The sequence below is a fragment of the Mauremys mutica genome, chromosome 2 (assembly GCF_020497125.1).
Source record: "Mauremys mutica isolate MM-2020 ecotype Southern chromosome 2, ASM2049712v1, whole genome shotgun sequence".
In the NCBI taxonomy this organism is placed as follows: domain Eukaryota; kingdom Metazoa; phylum Chordata; order Testudines; family Geoemydidae; genus Mauremys; species Mauremys mutica.
Window position 1 is genome coordinate 5,029,530 of NC_059073.1, and position 21,017 is coordinate 5,050,546.

The 21,017-nt window shown below is 54.1% G+C and overlaps 1 protein-coding gene across 3 annotated transcripts in view; it reads left to right on the forward strand.

Moving 5' to 3' along the window:
- The first annotated feature begins 609 nt into the window (after positions 1–609).
- LOC123363653 (TBC1 domain family member 20-like) overlaps positions 610–21,017 on the forward strand; it is a 38,391-nt gene continuing 17,983 nt past the window's right edge. The window contains exons 1-4 of one of the 3 annotated variants that reach the window (XM_045004879.1): positions 610–719; positions 8,216–8,404; positions 9,701–9,781; positions 11,369–11,555. In XM_045004879.1, the coding sequence (XP_044860814.1) occupies positions 644–719; positions 8,216–8,404; positions 9,701–9,781; positions 11,369–11,555 (533 nt within the window). In that variant the 5' untranslated portion in view covers positions 610–643. The other 2 variants (XM_045004878.1, XM_045004877.1) reach the window with 2 other exon arrangements.

Sequence of the window (21,017 nt, forward strand, 5' to 3'; positions counted from 1 at the left end):
CTAGCTGTCAGGGAGAGCTCATTGAGACTTTGCTTACAAATCATCATTTGAAATGATTAGGTTGGCCAGCATCACCGAAATGAATGCACTGACACTGCCATAAAACACAACAGCTGTATAAGGCAGCTAGTCTATGGTCATACTTTTCAAATCGATGATACTTTTTCAGATACACGTATTTTATCATACACTGTATCTGCTTTTAAAGTGTGTAGTAATGTTTCAATTTCAATTCAAATTTCCAAACAGTCACTAAATTGGCATGTAACTAGTTCACAAAACGGGGGGGGGGGGGTTGGGGAAATACGGGGGGGGGGAGGGAAATCACTGCCCCCCCCCTGCATCCCCCCTCCACCCTCCTCCACCCTTTCCTATGCAGAGCCCCCATGCCCACGCGTGTCCATGTCCATGCCCCCGCCCTCCTTTGGCACAACCCAAGGCCCTCAGCTCCCGGGGAACTACATTTCCCAGCGCTCATTGCGCCCCGCTTCCTCTCCCCTTTCCACTCCTGGATTTGAGCGACGGCGGTTCTGTCCAATGGGCAGCGGAGGCCGCTCCAATGAGGAGGCGGAAGCGGCGGGGGGCGGGCTCTTCCGCCAGGCTGGAAGGGGCGGGGGGGGGGCTATGAGTTGGCTCCGCGGCGATGAACGGAGGTGGCGGCCGGAGGCAGCGGGGGGGCGGCTCGGCCGAGCGGCCCCCCCCGGGCAGGCGGCGGGAAGGTGAGAGGGGGGCGCTGACCCCCGTGCCCTGGGGTGGGGGGAGGTGCTGACCTCTGGGTGACCCCTATTCTGGGGGGCGCTGACCCCTGGGGGATCCCTGCGCTCTGGGTTGGGGGGAGGTGCTGACCTCTGGGTGACCCCTATTCTGGGGGGTGCTGACCCCTGGGGGACCCCCATCCCCTAGGGGGGGAGGAGGTGAGCAGGCTCTGACCCCGAGGGCCCCCTGTGCTCTGGGGTGGGGGGAGGTGCTGGGGGGCGCTGACCCCGAGGGCCCCCTGTGCTCTGGGGTGGGGGGAGGTGAGCAGGCTCTGACCCCGAGGGCCCCCTGTGCTCTGGGGTGGGGGGAGGTGCTGGGGGGCGCTGACCCCTGGGGGACCCCCGTGCCCTGGGGGGGGAGGAGGTGAGCAGGCTCTGACCCTGAGGGCCCCCTGTGCTCTGGGGTGGGGGGAGGTGCTGGGGGGCTCTCTAGTGGGGCTCTCAGGGCTGCAGTGGCCTATCGGCCCCTCCCCCCGCGACAGGCATGATTTGGCACTAATTGGTGGGGGCTAGGGAGGCAGTTCCCCTGGCACAGGCTGTCCCATGAGCACCCCCTACTGGCTTCTTGTGTCCTCCTGGGGCGCCGCTGCTGGCCTTGCTTGGGGGCAGGGTATGGCCTGTGGGGCGGGCCCAGGCTGGGGTTTCTAACGCTGGTGGCTGAGTGCTGCGTTCAGAGCACAGGCCAGTGCTGGGCAGTCTGCCGAGAGGCGGCTCCGGTGACTGGCTGCCCTGTGCCGATGGGAGGCAGCGTGGCCTAGTGGATAGGGCACTGGGTGGGGACTCAGGAGACTTGGGTTCTCTGCCACTGGCCTGCTGGTGACCTTGGGCAAGTCACTTCCTTGCTCTGTGCCTCGGTTTCCCCATCTGTATAATGGGGATAGTGACCTGGACCCGGTGAAGTGCTGTGAGATCTGTGGATGATAGCGCTAGGAATTAGCATTATATTATATACACCTTCCCAAAGCCGCCTCAGAGTTGTGTGTTGTGTATGACCCCCTGCCCTTTGCTTGGGAAATGTGCTGCCCCCAGGTTTGCTTCACCCTTCTGGCCATGAGGCCTCTTCAGGCCAGCTGTGTAGAGCGGCAGAGGGGGTCGCGGAGTCGCATGTCCCGTGCTTCCAGCCTGGTTGGCAGTTCATGATGCGGGTCCCTGGGACGCTCCAGCCATGCTCTTGGGCAAGGGTGGGTTCGCGACCCCCGCGTGGGGAGGAGGAGGGTTCGGGTGCTTGGGAATTTAGGCCTTGTTGCTGTGTCTCGTGAGGGAGCAGCCTCGTTCCCTACGGGGCTACACTCTGGCGGAGGTGGAAAGGCCGTGGAGGGGGAGGGATAGCTCAGTGGTTTGAGCGTTGGCCTGCTAAGCCCAGGGTTGTGAGTTCAATCCTTGAGGGGGCCACTTAGGGATCTGGGTCAAAATCAGTGCTTGGTCCTGCTAGTGAAGGCAGGGGGTTGGACTCAATGACCCTTCGGCATCCCTTCCAGTTCTAGGAGATTGGTATATCTCCATTATTCTTCTTAGGGAGCGGTGGCGGCCCCCTGCCTGTCTTTTTGGGGCTCAGGCAGGAGCTGCAGGAGGAAATGTGGACGTCGGTGGAGCCATCGATAGAGTTCAGTGGCTCATCCGGCCGACGTGCCTACGGCCTGTCCTTTTCACAGCCAGCGGCACGTGTCCTCTGCCTTTGACTGCCCTAGCCCGATGGATCGGGTACCCGCGTCGCAGCTGGATGAACTGCAGGGGGCCGTTCAGTGCGAGATGGAGCTGAACCTGCGACCTTCAGGACTGCAGTTGGGCACTTTAACTCCTCTGCGCCAGAGGGACAGGGAGCTGCCTGGAATACGGGACACTCTGCAGGGCTGTAATTTCACTGCTAGAAAAGACATGAACGAGCTGCTTTGTGGAACAGCTGGGAGGACCCACGATGGGAGCGCAGGGGAGCCGGGTGCACCCAACAGAACAGGTGGCGTGTGCTGAGTTGATGGCTTCTCACTTCCTACCCCTGCATCCCATCGCACCAGAGGGTGCCCCAGGCCTGCACTGAGCTGGGCAAGCATATTGCTGCATTAGCTGGTCCCTGAGCCCTCGACCTCTGGGGGCTCCCTGGGAAGCATCTGATGCGCTGTGACGCTCAGGGCCTGACCCATGCGCGTGCTGGTGACGTGCGGCTGGTGTCATAGCCTTGACGCCAGCTCTGAACGTTCTGGTTTCTAGCGATGATTTATGGACGGCCGGTGACAGGGAAAACGGCGGGTAGTGGCTTCCAAACCCGCTGTGCCTTTCTGCCGCGTCTGTGTCCGAGGCTGCCCCCTCCCCTTGTCCCTGGAGCGCTCAGCTGGAGGCGCCAGGGCTGAGGTGTGGGGGGATGTTTGCAATGAGATCTGTGGTGCCTCCATCGCATGGAGAGGTCTCCAGCCTGGAGCAAGGAGGAGAGAGTCCCTGATGCGGCTTCTGGGGCCGCTGCTCCTGGAATTGTGTGTTCTGCACTGGCCCCTGGAGAGCCAGCTGCGGGGAGTTCGGAGGAGAGCTGCAGAAATGCTCAGGGCCTGGAGAGCCAGAGCTGGATGGCCAGACTGAAAGCGCCCCATGTGTCTAGCGAAGGCAGCCAAGTAGGGGTGAAGGAGGGAGGAGCAGGGTGGAGCCCGGAGGAAGGGGATGGAATTCAGGCAGGTGAGATGCATTGAGGTGGGGAGGGCTGGGAGCCCCATCGCTGGCTCAGGCTGCAGTGCCCCTCCCCACCCAGGGGGAGGGCTGGGAGCCCCATCACTTGGGGCACCTCAGGCTAGAGGGGCTAAGAGTCGAAGGCATCGTCTAGGGAGCAATCCCTGAGTAGGGGATGGCAGCCTGCTGGAGCCTTCCTGCTTGTGCTCACACCCGTCCCGGCTTGTGGCCGCTGCCCGAGCGGGTGCCGCGCAGAAGGGCTACTCCTGGGTCCCGTGGTGGGATTAGTCGCAGGGCCAGGCCCACGCGAGCCAGGTGTCCGCAGAGGGGAGGGTGACAGCTGCGGGGGTGGGCGTCCCAACATCTGCTTCTCCACCTCTCCTCCCCAGCTAGTCCTGTGAGCTGCTAATGCTGCTGGCGCCTGGCTGGAAGTCAGGGTGCTTGTGAAAGCTGCCAAGCTGCCGGCTTGCGGGTGAGACAGCAGGCTGCCCACCAGCCCCAGGACAGTGAAAGGAGCCAACCTGCCCCTCGGTAATACCCGGCACTCCCCTTCAGCCACCCCCACCCCTCTTTCTGCTACATCTCTAGCATGGCTGGAGCGGCCCCAGCGGTTCACACAGTGGCAGGGGGGTAGCCTCAGGACGATTCTTCGTCCTGACATTTTGTCTGTCTCTGGATTGCTGCTGCACATTGAGCCGGACCTCTGTGTCCTGCCCTGCGTGCTGCCCTGGCCCCTTGCCTGAGCCGCTCTGGTTCAGTTCGAACGGCCCGAGCAGCTCAGGCTTGTCCCGCCAAAGGGCATTACTGCGCTTTTGTTACAAGAAATCCACTGGCCATGGCGCTGCTTCGGGGTCTCGGAGGCTCCTCAGCCTTCTCCACTCAACAAGCTAAAATCACGGTGTCCTCCCACTCCCTGCTCCCACCTTTCCCCGATCGTTCTGGGCTGGGCTCGGAGCATCCTCCATTATTATGGGTGCCAGACATTTCCCGTGATAAGACCCTGTTTTCAATTGCTTATAACTTTCCCAGTCTTTAATTGGTTGGGATAAAGCTTTTCAAGCCAGGTGTCTGCTTCAGGCTGATTATTATTAGTATTTTATTTTGAAAATTTCAGCTAAAATCATAGAATATTAGGGTTAGAAGGGACCTCAGGAAATCATCTACCAACCCCCTGCTCAAAACCGGACCAATCCCCAAACAGAATTTTACCCCAGTTCCCTAAATGGCCTCCTCAAGGATTGAGCTCACAACCCTGGGTTTAGCAGGCCAATGCTCAAACCACTGAGCTATCCCCCCCCCTATTGTGGGGGTCAGCCATTTTCAAGAATGAATTCTGGGGAAAAGGCAGTTTGCCGGTGTTAAAATCCTGGCAACCAGGCCTTTGAGAAGCTCTGGCACCTCCATGCTTTGGAGCAGGGACTCGAAATTTGGCATGGGCCTGGCCTTTGTGTCAGGGTGGTGCCGTTTGCCATCCCCAGGTAAATCCGTCCAAATTTGGCCAAGTAACAAGCCTTTGAGAAATTGCAGTTCACACATGTTCAATAGATTCCATCAGCTCTGAGCATGCTCCAGCCCTGAGGCTGGAGCGACCACAACTGGGACTGTCTCTCCTGCGCTCTCAGTGGTGCTCCCACCCAATTCAGTGAACAGGAGGGACCTGCTCTGGGGATGCAGTCAGGGCTGTGTGGTGAAGGCAGCTGCCTTATCTGCTGCAGACATTGGAAGGTGTGTAGTGAAGGAGGCAGAGGACTGTAGGCAGAGAGGCTGGGCTCATGGTTAAGGCAGCTGAATGGTGCCTTTGCCACAGAGTTGCTGTGTGCTGCTGGGCAAGTCACTTACACCAGACTATGGACAGGTGGCTGCTAACTGTGTGCGCCTCGTTTTCTGGGTGCCTGACTTGAGACCCTGGGGGCTGGTTTGCAGAAGCGCTGAGCTCTCAGCAGGAGCTGTGTTTTGAACATACAAAGTGCTGTGTGATGCTGAGTACTCTGAAGAATGAGGTCCTAGATGTCTCAGATTGGCCACCCCAGAACGAATCCCTTTGTGCCTCAGTGCTCCATCTGTAAAATGGGGTGATAGCTGCTCATTTCCCGGGGGTGTTGTGAAGATAAATTGTTTGTGAAGCACTCAGATGCTATGGTGCTGAGCGCTGTGGAAAAGCCCGTGAGGAAATGAATAATACTGCTGAAGAGCAGGGTTCAGATACTGTGGGTGAATAAGGCCTGGGGCTGCACAGTGGAGAATGAGCATCATCCATCCTGTGCACTGAATGAGGCAGGAATCCTGGGGAACAGATAGTATCTGATCACATAATTAAAGGCTGCATTGTAATGCATATGCACAAAAGGGGCCACATTAAGGCATTTTGTAATTTTTGAGTGCTCGATTTGGCAACCTTAATAGTGTTCTTTTAATGTCGTTTTTTCCTGTGTAATGAATAATTAAATACTGGTCCCAGTACAGAACCCAGAACCACTGTTCAGGACCAGAGCTCCATTGGCATGGGGCTGCACAGGTGATAGACTCATAGAATATCAGGGTTGGAAGGGACCTCAGGAGGTATCTAGTCCAACCCCCTGCTCAAAGCAGGACCAACCCCAACTAAATCATCCCAGCCAGGGCTTTGTCAAGCCTGACCTTAAAAACCTCTAAGGAAGGAGATTCCACCACCTCCCTAGGGAACCCATTCCAGTGCTTCACCACCCTCCTAGGGAAATAGTGTTTCCTAATATCCAACCTAGACCTCCCCCTCTGCAGCTTGAGACCATTGCTCCTTGTTCTGTCATCTGCCACCACTGAGAACAGCCGAGCTCCATCCTCTTTGGAACCCCCTTTCAGGTAGTTGAAAGCAGCTATCAAATCCCCCCTCACTCTTCTCTTCTGCAGACTAAACAATCCCAGTTCCCTCAGCCTCTCGTAAGTCATGTGCCCCAGCCCCCTAATTATTTTCATTGCCCTCCGCTGGACTCTCTCCAATTTGTCCACATTCCTTCTGTAGTGCGGGGCCCAAAACTGGACCCAGTGCTCCAGATGAGGCCTCACCAATGCCAAATAGAGGGGAATGATCACTTCCTTCGACCTGCTGGCAATGCTCCTACTAATGCAGCCCAATATGCCGTTAGCCTTCTTGGCAACCAGGGCACCCTGCTGACTCGTATCCAGCTTCCCGTCCACCGTAACCCCTTTCCCAGAGAGCTCACGCACCCTTTGCCCATGTACATCCTTGGTTTTGGCCTTGGCTAGTTTCTGATCCACAACAAGATTTTACGTCTTGCCCCATCTGCTTTGTTTTCACAGCAGCCTCCCGGGAGGGGCTTTGTCAAGGGCTTTCTGGTTCTCCGCTGTTGTGGCCATGCCTGGAGAGCTGCGCTCAGTCGGAGGCGCGGGGCAGCTTTTGTCGTGCAGATGTGCTGGTTGGAACTTGTCCTGTCAGGATTACATGGCGGGGTCGCCTACGATAGCAGGGACTGGACTTGAGACCCCGGTGGTCCCATTTAGCCCAGTGTTCAGCTGGGTGCTTACAGCTCTGGTCCCAGCCAGGGCCTGTGATGATGCAAAGAGGCGCTTTGGTCTAACTCATCCGTTAGAGCCGCTGTTAAAGACAGGCCCAGCATCCGCTACCCTGCGCCACCCTGAATGAGCCTTCTCCCTCCTCGGGGTTTGTAGAGCAGCCACGTCTGTTCTGTTCTCTGTAGGGCCGTATCCCACCCTCACCACCTGGGGGCCTGAGCGCCTCCTGGTCTTGTGTCCGACACCATCCTGCACGGTCCGGTCTCTCCCCCTAGCCCCAGGGCAGACCTGGGGGCGCGGTGGGGTGTTTCCTTTTGTAAGCGGCCCCCTTGGTCTGTGTGAGAGAAGGCCGGTCGGAGGAGTGTGCCTGGCAGGGGGAGCAGGGCTGGCGAGCCTTGGGGTGACCCTTTGTCCCTGGGGGGCTGTTGCATAATCTGGATGGCCCCTGGGAAAACTCTGCCTCTCGATGGCAGAAAGGTCCCCTGGGGCCAGAGGACCGGAGCTGTCCACGGTGGACTCCATTCGGACTCCCCAGTGCTAGGCCGTGCAATACTTTGAGCTAGACTCTGCTCTCTGCAAGAGCAGCGGAGGTGGCGGAGGACGGGGCTGCTGCACTTGTGGTAGCCAGTGTCGCTGAGGAGACCCGTTGCAGCGTTCTGTGCTAGCTGGAGCGTCCCCAGGCCTGTCTCCACCCCATGGCCTGTCGCTGAGCCAAGCCTTGCTCGTGTCAGACTCTCCAGCGACTCGTTTCTCCGAGTTCCCTCCAGTTTGTCGCTTGCTTTCTGGGAATGGGGTGGCTGGAACTGGGCCCAGTGTCCCAGGTGGGAGCTTCCCCTCCCTGCTCTGCGACTTGGTGCCTGTGCATGCGGCTCCCACAGCTACGCAGGGCTGCTTGGTCTTGTGATGGGAGCCAAACCCAAACTGGTGCCTAATCGCTGCCTCTCCAGGAGCTCTGCCTTCCTGCTCCCTTGGTCTGGCCCCCCACGAGGAGCTGGGAGTTTGGCTAATTCCCCAGGCTTCTTCGTTTGCCTTTATCCTAGTTGAACCTGGGGAACCTGGCTGCCCCACTCCCTGTCTCTCCCCTCCCTGTGTGCATCCCACAGGCCCTTCCCTGAGGAGTCTGCAGGCCTAGGTCGTGGCAGAGCTGAGCGTGTGCCGAGCCCTGGGCGGGGGGGGAAGGAGCACACTGGGCGCTGTAGGGAAGGGTTCGAGTGCAGGCTGAGCCAGGACAAGGATACAGGTGGTGACGGCCAAGCTGGGCAGGGCCTAGCCGGTGACCATCTCTCTCCTGCTGGCAGAGCTGCTCGGGTCGAAGAGGAAGCAGAAGCTGCTGTTAATCCACCAGGCCCTAACGAGTGACCCGGTGGCCGTGGAGACCCTCCGGGGGGCAGCGTTGAGCGAGGGGGGGCTGCTCACCGATGAGATCCGCAGGAAGGTCTGGCCGAAGCTGCTTAGCGTCAATGTGTACAACCTGCCTCCCAAGCCAGGTAGGGGGGCTCAACTCCCTGGAGTGTGGGGGTGCGTCTGTGCCCAGGGCCTCGCTGCTGGGCTGGCCAGTGCCTTAACGGGCTTCCAGGCACCGGAGGGGAGGGGGAGTTCTGATTGGCTGTCCCATGAGCAGCAAGTGCTTGGGTCTCTCTTGCATGGTTGGTTCTATGCAGAGACACTATAGGCTAGTGGTTAGAGCAAGGGACCCAGGAGCCAAGACTCCTGGGTTCTCTCTCCACCTCTGCTGCTGTCGCATCACTTTGCCCCTCTGTTCATCAGCACCCCCTGTGTAATGGGGATCGGATAGATCTCCATGGGGCTAATTCATATTCCTAGGGTGCTTACCTTACATTTCATCCTGCCGGGACCCCGGGAGAGCAGTGCGTGCTGGGGCTTGTAGGCCCTGTGGGTGGCACCTCATGCTAGACGTGGGAGTTGTGGGCTGGTGTGCCCAGAAGGGGTGTAAATGTGTGTGGCTGCCAAGGCCCCCTGGAGTAGCCTGCTTGGGTCACTGCGGTAGCTGCTTTGCATATTGCGAGCTACTGCAAACATCTGGCCCTTTGGGAGCTCCCAGGCGTTGGTTTACAGCAGCTGCAAAGCAAGGATGAGAGGGGTTGGCAAGCAGCTGCTGCCCAGGGGCTCAGCGGGGGCTGGGTGCAGCACCCTCTGTGGTTCCTCGTCGTGGTGGTGCTGGGCTTAGCGAACACTGAGCCTGACGGGGTGGGGTGCTGACTGAGTCTCCCCACCCTGGGTGTGGAGCTGGGACCCCCATTCTGCAGACCCTGAGCCAGGAGATGGACTAATGCCTGGGCAACCTGGGGACCAGGCCAGAGACTTGCCCGAGCCCAAATCAGAGCTGGGGTTAAAGTCTGCCCTGTTAGCTCCGGCTGTGAGCTGGCACCAGTCCGCATCTCCGTGGCGTGCCCTGGGGCCGGGGTGATGGGCAGCCAGCACAAAGCACTCCCTGCCACTGTGACACTGGAACTGCTGCCAGCGCTGCCTGGGCACCAGCCCTCCCCCGAGCCAGAGATCTGAGCTGGGGCCGTGTGGCTGGCAGGCGGGCCTAACCGAGCGATCCTGGCCTAGAGCTTCCCAAGCTCTCACCTCCCCAGTGCCAGGCTGACCCAAGGAGGGATATGGGGCACTGGTGGGGAGGGGCTGCCTCAGCTCTCATCCTGTTCTGAGAGTTGGGGTCCACGCTGCAGACCCTCAGGTCAGCTGGGGTGAGGTGTGTGGGACTGTCGGGATCGCTGCTAGCCCGGAGGGTGCCCCTGACCCCACTGCCTCTCCCCCAGGCAGGGCTGTCCGCCAGCACCACAAGGACTACACCCAAGTGCAGCTGGACGTGAGCCGCTCCACACGCCGCTTCCCCCAAGGTGAGATGTGCCCTGGTGCCGGACACACCCGTGGGCAGTGAGGTTCCCACAGGCCCTTCCTGGGCTGAAGTGGTGGCAGCTGGGGAGAGCTTTGCTGTGTGCTGGGATCGGGCATGGCAGGGGCCTGATGGCCTCACCTCCCTCCCACGGGAGCTGTGGGGGAGGGTGGCTGGAGTTGCTGGGGGAAAGGAGAATTTAAGGGGAGAAGGTGTTTGTTCCCCCCTCCCCAGAGGCCCCCCTGCTGGGACAGAGACCCAAGGCGGCCACCGGCCCAGAGGTGTGAAAGATGGGGCCGGGTAGCTTTGTAAGGGGGTGGGGTGTTCCCAGGGGCCGGGCCCTCATTCCTGCATTGGGCTGTTGCTCTCAGCTCAGAGTGGCCAGGGAAGGGTTAAGTGCTTCCCCATTGCTAGAGCCAGGTAGGGCCCAGGGTTCCCCAGAGGCCCCCGCAGGCTCCTGAGGCCAGACTCGGCTCCGCTGATCGGCACGTGCCCCTCCTCACCAGGCAGACCCCGGCCTGGGTCCGGCGCAGCGGGGAGCGTGCTGCAGGGGAGTCTCCCTGGTAACTGTGTTTTCTTTCTGTCCTGCCTGTTCCTGGCTCTGCCGTGCAGAGCTGGTGCCGGAGGGGAGCTGCCTGCCTCGGAAGGTACCTGTGCCCCTCGCTGGATCCCGTGCTCCCCCTCCGTAGCCCTGCCTTAGAACGTCCACTAACCCAGCCCCCCGCCCGAGCATCTGGCTGGAGCAGCCCCCTACCCACACCCCCTGCCAAGAGATTCCCTGTCGCTCCCCTGCTGTCTCTGGGGGTGAATCTGCCCAGCCAGGTGCTGGACTATTTGGGGAGGGTTGGTGGGGCACCAGTCTCACCCGGCTTCATGGGGCCAGCGGAGGCCACTCGGCTGAAGGTTTGGTGAGAAAGCTCCGTGCGCGAGTCAGGCTGGAAGAGCGAAGGGTCCCTGTTCTTTGCTACCAGTTCTCTTCTCAGACCTGACAAACTCACAGCACCAAACGCGGCGATCATGCTCTCTCCCCACGTGCACCCCACTGGGGCTCGCTGGCCACCCCAGGCCTCTCTGCCTCTTCTCTGTAAGCCAGGGCTTGGATGAGGGAGTGGCTGGCTCACAGGATGGGGAGGGACGATACGGGGCCCCTCAGCTCCGAATTACTGGTTCCAGTCTGCTGTGCTCCTGGCCCTCTGGGGGCTGCTGGCTGCTCTGGTTCATGGCCTTGGTGCTAATCCTCAAAGGAAGCAGGCCCAGCTGCAGCAGAGACCACGTCTCCGCTTGGGACCTGCCAAGGAAGCTGGGACAGGGCAGCTCACGGAGCCCAGGTACCGGGCCTGAGGCACAGTGCGCTCGGTCATGGGCACCTGCCTGGGACCAACTGCCAGAGGGGCTTAGAGGGGTCTGCGGTCAGGCCAAAGGAGCACTGCAGGGACCTCCTGTCTGACAGTCGTCCCACCACACCCCTGCCCAAGCAGAGCCAGGGTGGGGGAGCCAGAGGCTCCAGTGGGGGCCGGCTCGGTGGAGGTGCTGGAGCGAGGTGCTTGCACTGCGTGGTACCCTGGGGCTCTGACCCTCTGTCTCTGCACAGGCATGCGGGCCGAGCAGCGCCAGGTCCTGCAGGAGCAACTCATCGACCTCATCCTGCACATCCTGAGGGCTCACCCCGAGCTGCACTACTACCAGGGCTACCACGACATCGCCGTCACACTCCTGCTGGTGGCGGGCGAGCGCCTGGGCAGTGCGCTGCTGGAGAAACTCTCCACCCACCATCTCAGGTACCAGGCCAACGGAGCCGCCTTGGGGGGGCGGGGAACGTCCCCTCGGCCAGCCTGTGCCTAGGCCTGGGAATCAGTGCTGGCACTGCAGGGCACTGCCAGCTGGGGTCCCCTGGGGCACCAGCCCTGTCCCTGCAGTGTTCCCTGGGGGGCTTCGAGCCAGGCTCTCCTGCATTGCATTGCAGAGCACTAACCACTGGGGCGTCAGTCTGGCACTTGAGAGACCTGGACTGGAATCTCTGGCACCGTGGTGTTCTCAGGCCGCTCACCACCACTTGCCTTTAGCGTGACGAAGTCTTGTCTGTGCCTGCTGGGGGTGAGCTCCCTGAAACCACCAGCCTCTGGCAGCACACGCACTGCCTGCCAGGGCTCTGCAGGCCCCGTTCCCTCTGTGCAGGGAGCGATAGGCATCCGCCAAGCCCCGAGTCCTCGGAGCGTCCCTCTGGAGGGCCCAGCCCCTGAGCCACTGGCACTCTCAGAATGACCAGCCCTCCTGGGCGCACAGAACTCACCAGCTGGTACGCTCAGCCGGGGACCTGCACTTGCTGAGCACACAGCACCTGCATATATTTAGAGTGAAAACAAGAGTACGTTTGTCATCAAAGACAGAGATTCAGGGGACAGCGAATAAGAATATTGGAAACAAATGGCTGCATGGAAAACAAAATCACAGCCCAGTTCCTAGAGACTGCACTTAGCCACCAGGTTAGGCTGCTGTAGCCAGGAGGCTATCTGGCCCAGGAGTCTCTCCCGCGTTTCCAGCCAGGTCTGGTTGAGACCCCGCGTTCATGAAGCAAATTGCTGTCCATTTACTTCCCAGGCAAAGGATCATCTTTGTCCCCCAAATGTCCTAGAGAGCAAAGCTTTGAGGTGCACCGTAAGATAAGAACGGCCAGACTGGGTCAGACCAAAGGTCCATCCAGCCCAGTATCCTGTCTGCTGGCAGTGGCCAATGCCAGGTGCCCCAGAGGGAATGAAAATAGGTGCCACTTGCTTCCTCCTATTACTTTTCTCTCTCTGAAGTTTTCTCAATCCTGCATTCGGCTCGGATCAGTGAGGTGAGACCCACTGTGAGCCAGACACTGCTTAATGTACATGTAACCAGCCAGCTAGAAAAACATTTGTCTGACAGAAAACCTGCTTTTCACCTTTGCCAGTGGCGAGTCCCTAGACACAGCCCTTAAGAACAGCATCTGTGCATGTGTTTTGCAATGATATTGATGACTGGTGCAGCAGTGGCTTTTATCTGAGACCTCTGTGACCCGTGGCAAAGTGTCACAGAGTGTGAGGGGAGTCAAGGCCCGGCACCCCCGGCTTCCTGTGATTCACCAGGACTCTCAGCCAGCCGGTAAAACAGAAGGTTTATTTAGACGACAGGAACACAGTCCAGGACAGGGCTTGCCGGTACAGACAACAGGACCCCCGCTTAGTTAGGTCCATCTGGGGCCCCCAGGGAGGCCACAGCCCCGCTGGGAAGCCCAAGCCCCGTCGGGACACCCCTCTCCACTTCCCAGTCAGCTCCAAACTGAAACTCCCCCCAGCCTCTCACTCAGCCTCCCCCCGGCTCCTCCCCCAGCCTTTGTCCTTTTTCCAGTTTCCTGGGCAGAGGTGTTACCTGGCCTCCAACCCCCCTCCTGGGTTCTCAGGTTACATGCTCAGGTATCCTCCCTTCCCCAGTGCAGGCAGCCCCAGCACAACTCCCCTGCAACCTTCCCAGGTCAATACTCCCCACTCAGCACTTACAGAACACAGCCAGAACATTGCCACTTCGTCACAATTCCAAACGAGTCTCTTCTCAGACCTGACCAACTCGCTATACCAAACACATGTCTTGCAGGGTATTTATCCCCGAGGGGTGACATGCAAGGTATCTACAGCAAGCTTGTAACTTACCAAGCCTCATAATCCGTGTGAGGTGTATGTGCGAGTAGTACTTTGGGGCTAATGTAACTATATTGACAGTGTGCTTTATGAGCTTGGAGAAGAAGTTAGTCACCAGGGGATAATGTGTCTTGGTGACGGCCCACTCAAGCAGGAGGGAGTTGTCACCGCTCCCTGGTTAGCTGGTGATGTACTGCAAGGCTCAGTTGTCAGCCTTGGGATGGAGCAAGGCTAATCGATGGAAACCATCAGAGACAACTGCAAACAATCGAAACCACTTGGAGGTGGTAAAGGATCAGGCTCGCCCTGTGTGAGCAGAGACAGTAGACTGTCACGGTAACACAGAGTGGGGGGAGGGCATCTGGATTAATTCCCTGAGGAAACATCTTGTGGAGCGGGGGTGTTTTCATGAATGTTTGGCTGCTGGTTCCCGGGAAGCCAGCTAACTGCAACAGACTGAACTTTTGGGGGCGGGAGCAGTCATTGTGTCAGGTAGGAAAGGTAACTGTTAATAAGTACAGACCCACATGCGTGTTTTGTGGTTCGCTTTTGTAGTCACTGTTCGTTTCCATCACTCTCTCGTGTTCTTAGTTGAATCTCTGTTCTTTCCTAAATAAACCTTCATTTGTTTCATTATGAGCAGGGTGGATTTGATAAAAATCACTAGGCAGGAAGACTCGATTTAATCATAGATTTTGACATAAGTGCATTCTTGTTGGTTGTTATAACCTTAATACATATTCTTCACAACTCAGAGATAGATGTAGGTTTCATTTTTAGAAGGTACACACTATACATTTAAAAAATGATTTATTTTGAAAACTTTTCAGATTAGTTTTACAGCTATATCAGAAAATGAATGTTTGGTTATTTCATTCACCAAAGGTAATTGAAGCAGATATTGATGAAGTCGTTGGAAAGTGATCTATCTCCAGTTCAACAGTCATCAGAGGGGTAGCCGTGTTAGTCTGGATCTGTAAAAGCAGCAGAGAGTCTTGTGGCACCTTATAGACTAACAGACGTTTTGGAGCATGAGCTTTCGTGGGTGAATACCCACTTCGTCGGATGCATGTCGACGAAGTGGGTATTCACCCACGAAAGCTCATGCTCCAAAACGTCTCTTAGTCTATAAGGTTCCACAAGACTCTTTGCTGCTTTTACAGTTCAACAGGTTAATCATTAATATTTAGAGGATTTCCTTGCCATGCTGTATTAGGAGGAGAACATCACCAGACAGACTGTTAAATTGTTTTATTTAACTAAAACAGCAACGTTATGTATTCTGGATTTTTTTTCTTCAACAGCAAATATAAAATATTTTAACAAAACAAGCATATGAATGTTTGCATTTAGTTAAACATTCAAGTTTTTTTAAAATCAGGTTTGTTTTTGTTAAAATTGTTTTTAACTACAATAGTTAAATGAAATATTTAAAAAAAACAAACCCTAAAATTAAAAAAACAAAAATTAAATTGACTACGTCAGCCAGGTCAACATGAGAAACTTAAAATATTGGCTTCTGCTGCTAAGTCAGTCGTCTTCACCTTCATTTTCCTATTTGTTCATAATCTGGAAAAGAAAAACAAGTTTTCCTGCTTTTTCAGGTCCCAAACAACTTCTCAGTTTGGAATGAATTAGTGCAAAGGAAAAAAATATTCTTTCTACACCAGCACAACAAGCTACTGCTGTTAACAGTGAGATCATCACTTCAACAATCTTTGAAATCAAGTACATAAGTGACTTCCACCAGTTCACTGGTGTGACTTTCTTTAAAACATCAGCAAACATATATTTCTTGAATGGTTCACTCTTAGCTCAGAAGTTTATTATAGTTGGCATTATGGAGGGATGATTGCTGGATGTCCATGTAGGGTGACCAGGTGTCCCGATTTTATAGGGACTGTCCCGATTTGGGGGTATTTTTTTTTCCTAATATAGACTCCTATTAACCCCCACCCCCATCCCAGTTTTTTAAACTTGCTGTCTGGTCACCATATGTCCATGTCATAGCCAACTCCTCTTCTTCACCAGTTAAGATTTGACCCCGGCACCGAGTATTGAAAATATTTGTGAGAAAATGAGCTAGAGATGGTGCTTGTCCCATTCGTTTTTTTAATGCTTGTAATATAACTCTGTCATTGTATATTTCTCTTTTTAAGATCTCTCTATCTCTCTCAGTTCCTTCCAAATTTCAACAGCGACAGTAATAAAACAGCTATTTCCCTGCATTTTGTTCAAGGCTACAGAAATAGGCTTCAGGGTACTCAGCATGTGTTCAACATTTCTCTTAAGCCCAATCTTGAGAACTTTGGCTGTGATGGTGCCATCTATTTTTTCACGTTTTTGTTCACAAACTGTCATCAGATTAGGCCAGTTCTTGATATAGTGCTCAGAACAGTCCACTACTGAGTTCCATCGTGCATCTTGTGGGAGTTAGCTTGGGTCCTCCCACTTTTTTCAGAGCAGCTGCTGCAAAGTGGTTGTTACGGAAGTATTTTGCAATTTCAACATTAGTCTTTATTTCTGGAACACTGAAGTCTTTGGCTAGGAGGTGCATCAAATGAGCACTGCAACCGTATGTTATTAGCTTGGGACTCTGTCATAGGTTTCTCCCCCACTTGGAGCTGTTGGGTTCACAAGATGGGGACCTGCATGGACTTCTCTAAACTAAAATCCTAGTTTAGATCTGGTAAAAGCTGCCACCACCCAATAATGTACGTGTATTGGGACACAGTCCTTCCCCAAAATCCTTGGGGATCCCAAGAGCCCCAAATCCATGGAGTTTTTACACCTAGGAGAAGTAAACCATTCTCCCCTGCTTCCTCCCCCCTCCCTTCTCCTAGGAGAGATACCGGGATTCAACTACAGAGGGATGCCTTCCTCCTCCCCTTTCCCTGAGAATTCACCCAAGGAAAGATCAACCAAGTCCTTAACAGAAAAGATTTATTAAAGAATAAAAAGAAAGTAACTTGTCTCTGTAATACTAAGATGGAACAATACACAGGGTCTAAACTTATCGATCTTTGGAGAGAATCCCCCCTCCTTTCTTTCTCAGTAAAAGCAATAACAGTACAGAATTAAAGAAATTCTATAGCAAAACACACAATTGCAAATGTAGAAATCAAATTATAAGACTAATCCGCCTTTCTAATTAATACTTACTATTGGATAGTAGGAACTACTCCAGGAGAACTTGGAGACATGTCTGGCCTCTCTTAGATCCAAAGAGAGCACAGAGCAAACAAGGAATACAGACAAAGGCTTCCCTCCACAGAGATTTGAAATTATCCTGTCCCTTGATTGGTCCTCTGGTCAGGTGTTTCTCAGGTTACTGAGCTTGTTAACCCTTTCCAGGTAAAAGAGACCTTAACCCTGATCTGTTTATTTATGACACGCCCCCCCAAATCGCAGACAGTGGGGGAACCACACTGGCGGTGATTTCCTTCTAGAACTTTAAAATAAACAGATTAACAAAACACATGCACTATTACATATACTACTAAGTATGTAAACAACAAGATATTTGACATTGAAGAACACTTTTTAACCATTTGACCGGACATACTTGGCAACGTCCTTGCCCATCCCCTCCCAGTGGAAGGACTTCCCCAACCTGTACTTGGTTCTGTTCACCCCAGAATGCCCACTGGGATGTCATGGGCCAAGCTTAAGAGCTTTTCCCGGTACTTAGTTGGAACTACCAACTGTTTTTGAGGATGCTGGCCTTCCTGGTGTCCACCAGAAAGAGTTTTCTTATATAAAAGTTTTTGTTCTACAACAAACTGGAATTGGTTAGAAGAGCTGAGAGGCGGTGGGTTGCTTCGTGCCGCCGCCCAAGCTTTTTTAAGGCTGTCATCGGCTTCCTGCTCAGTCTGGAACTGTTCCCTTGAGGCTGGAGACACCAGTTCCTCCTTGGACTGTGGACTTGGCCTGGGTCCCTCCAGAAGCGATGTAGGTGATGAGGGTGTCTCCGTTGACTGTGAACCGCTCTCCGCTGGTGCACTAGGTGATATTCCAGGCTCTGGCTGAGCCTCTTGTGTAGGGTTGTCTGCTACTTCTGCCAGTTCAGGCCCGCTGGCGCCCTCTGGCGATGATTTTGCCTCTGGTTGCTCTTCCAGTCCCGGTTCTGGGACTGGAGGTACTATGGCTGCTGTAGTTGTTGGCATGGGATCCAGTTCCACCACCTTGGTCTGGGTCTCTGGTAACACAGATGGGGTCCTGGTGGACGGCTCAGGAACAGGGATGGGAGTGGAAGCTTGTTTGGCTTGGCTGCGGGTGACCACTCCCCCCTTCTTGGCCAGCTGCACATGGTTGGCCAAGTCTTCCCCCAGTAGCATGGGGATGGAATAATTGTCATAGACAGCAAAAGTCCACTTTCCTGACCAGTCCTTGTACTGGTCTTCAGGGATGCTGTACCCATGGCAGGTTCTTTCAAAAATTTCCAAGAAGGCCTTAGTGTCCTCACCTGCCATGTAGGTGGGAAATTTCTTGGGATGGGGAACAGTGCCTGGAGAAGGATTGTTAGGGTTGGCTGGAACATGTGGGTTAGCTCTTGCTAATCCCAGGGCCTGCTGGTGGGCCTCTTGCTTCTCCATTTTTCTTTTGTGGTCAGCTGTTTGACTGGTACTCATGTCTTTGTGCTTTCTGGTGCTGGCCACACCCCTCTGCAGTCAGTGAATTTTCTGTGTGGCTTGCTGGTGTTGCTTTCTGGTGCTGGCCACACCCCTCTGCAGTCAGGGAATGTACTGTGTTGCTTGTTTCAGTTCCTAACCCCGTCTATCATCGACTAAACAAAGAGAAATCAAATTATAAGACTAAATCCCCCTTTCTAATTAATACTTACTATTGGATAGTAGGAACTACTCCAGGAGAACTTGGAGACATGTCTGGCCTCTCTTAGATCCAAAGAGAGCACAGAGCAAACAAGGAACACAGACAAAGGCTTCCCTCCACAGAGATTTGAAATTATCCTGGATGATGGAGATTTTTTTTTTTTTTTTGCTACAGGTGATATACTGTGGCTATGTGACATACATGATGTTACTGAAACTCTGAAACAATAGAAAATAATGGTGATGTTGAAGGTGGATAGACTTCAGAATCCTGTATGTTGAGGGTGGATTCTCCGAAACAAAATAAGTCAATGCAGTTATTTAATTATTATTACCATACTGCTCATGTAGTGTTCCTCATTGCATTCACTGCCACTCAGTGCTACTTTAAAGGTGAAATTGTAAAAGGAAAATCTGCCTATTTCAGCTCTTTATTTTTTATCACAACTGCATCTGAAATGATAGTACCACAGAATAACAACTATATTTTTGCTCAAACATGAGAATTGAAGTATAGTCCAGAAGAAAGACAGGCAGTCCTTAAACTTTTTTATTTCATACTTCTTTCTTATCAACCTGAAGATCCTGCATGTTCAGACATGTTCCTTTCATTATCTTCAATGCAGCTTCCTCCTGAGAAGGAACACTTCTCATGATGTGGTTTCATTCGGGCAACCAGGCCTTGCATTTCTTTGTTGCACTGTTTGCATTTTGCACGCATGCCTGTCTTACCCACAGGTAGAGGAACTTCGTTAAAATACAGGGCCGCCCAGACGGGGGAGGAGCGGGGGGCAAGTGGGGCAATTTGCCCCAGGCCCCACAGGGCCCCCATGAGACTACAGTATTCTATAGTATTGCAGCTTTTTTTATGGAAGGGGTCCCAGACCCCCTGAATCCTCTGGGCGGCCCTGTTAAAATATTCCCAAACTGGGTCTCTGTTACGGCCGGCTGCCATTATAGGTTTTCCCTTCTAGTCAGAATGGATGGTCTGGTAGATCTCAAATCAATGAAGGCTACACTCGGAAAGATCTCAAGACTTCTAGAATATGCTGCTCAACCAGTTTCACTTTTGTTTCTACTGCCTGTCCCTCCCTTCTCACATTTATCTCCAGACTTCTCCTTGTCCAGATCTATTCCGCCCCCAACAGTCTTCTATTCACTGAACTTTTTGAAACTTTGCACTTTTAGAGCGAGGTAAGGGATTGACTCTGTGTACACAACTTTGCAGAGGGACCATAGGGTTAGGTAATAATTGGAGATATACCAATCTCCTAGAGCTGGAAGGGACTTCGAAAGGTCATTGAGTCCAGCCCCCTGCCTTCACTAGCAGAACCCATTTTTGCCCCAGATCCCTAAGTGGCCTCCTCAAGGATTGAACTCACAACCCTGGGTTTGGCAGGCCAATGCTCAAACCACTGAGCTATCCCTGAGCTCCCAGGTTGAGGTCTGTTATTTATTTATTAATTTAAAAACATTTTTGCTGTTAACGAGCATGTTATCTCAGGAGACACAAATTCACAGTCTGAGAACTGCAAAGTTAAGCATCTCTGATGGTATCTTCTAGACTGAGCACTGAGTCCCATTGGGTAGATAGAAAGATTAACCTAAATAATCGATACAGAAGCCCCTGGAACCCCACAAGATTGGGTCCCTAATCCATGAACTACTGGAACTCATTTACAAAACTTTTCGTAAACATGACATGAATACACTGTCTCATACTGTAGAATTAGAATTTATAATCCCTATTCCATGATGAGATATCACTGAGCTCTAATGTCTTAATTAAAACGATCTTTAGATATGTGTTTTCCTCAAAAAGCATTTTATCAAAAAACCCGATTTAAATAAAAAAAATCTGATTTTTTTTTTAAATCATTGATTTTTCTCCACCCTGATTATAAGGGCTGGGTGCTATGCGGGAGCAGTGGACTAAGGTAAAACTAGTGAACTGGGGCACGCTGTTCCTTGGGGGCAGAGGGTCTGGGATTTCTGGGGCTAGCCAGTGTCGGGGGCTGGATATCACAGGGGAGTGATTCAAAGGGACTCAGGGACTGCAGTGCACCTATTGTTAACTTGCAAGGCGAAGAAACGGTTGCGTGAGGGAGCTGACACCCAGCTGTTGTGGGCAGGGCTGCCTTCTACTAGAGGCAGGGGGTAATAATCCTGGGTACCCCGGGCAGCGTCACAGCCTCACATTACACTCGCTGGTGAATTAGACTGTACGTTCCAGTCTGTAACCCCAGGGAACCCCTGCCAGTTGGCACTAAGGTGTCACACCTGGATCACACCTCCCCTCATACGCTGGGGCAGTACGGGGAGGCACTGGCTGACCTGTAGGCGTCGGTTCAGAACCCGCTTGCCTGGATGGGCCGGCGGCTGCTGTGATTTCTTTACCTTTAATATGTGCGGTTTCCATGTTGTATTCTTAGGGCAGTTTGTCGGTACCTTTTGTCCTGTGTAGCCATCTCAAGGGAGTGTCTGTTAGGACCCTGAATTCTCTGTTAAATAGCCAAGGCCTTAGCTGCTTAATGGCCCATGGTCTGGATTGCACCCCACAGCGTGACAAATAGTGGGTTGTGCCCTGTAGCCCTGGGTGCCTTAGAAGCTCTGCTGCTGAGGCTCTCAGCCAGCAGCCAAGCATGCAGTACCCGAGTGTCCGCCTGCTGTGCGGCCCTGGACCAGCACTCGGACGCCAGCAGCCTGCCTACGACACAGCAGCCCCACCCCGGCTTCCATCAGTCTTGTT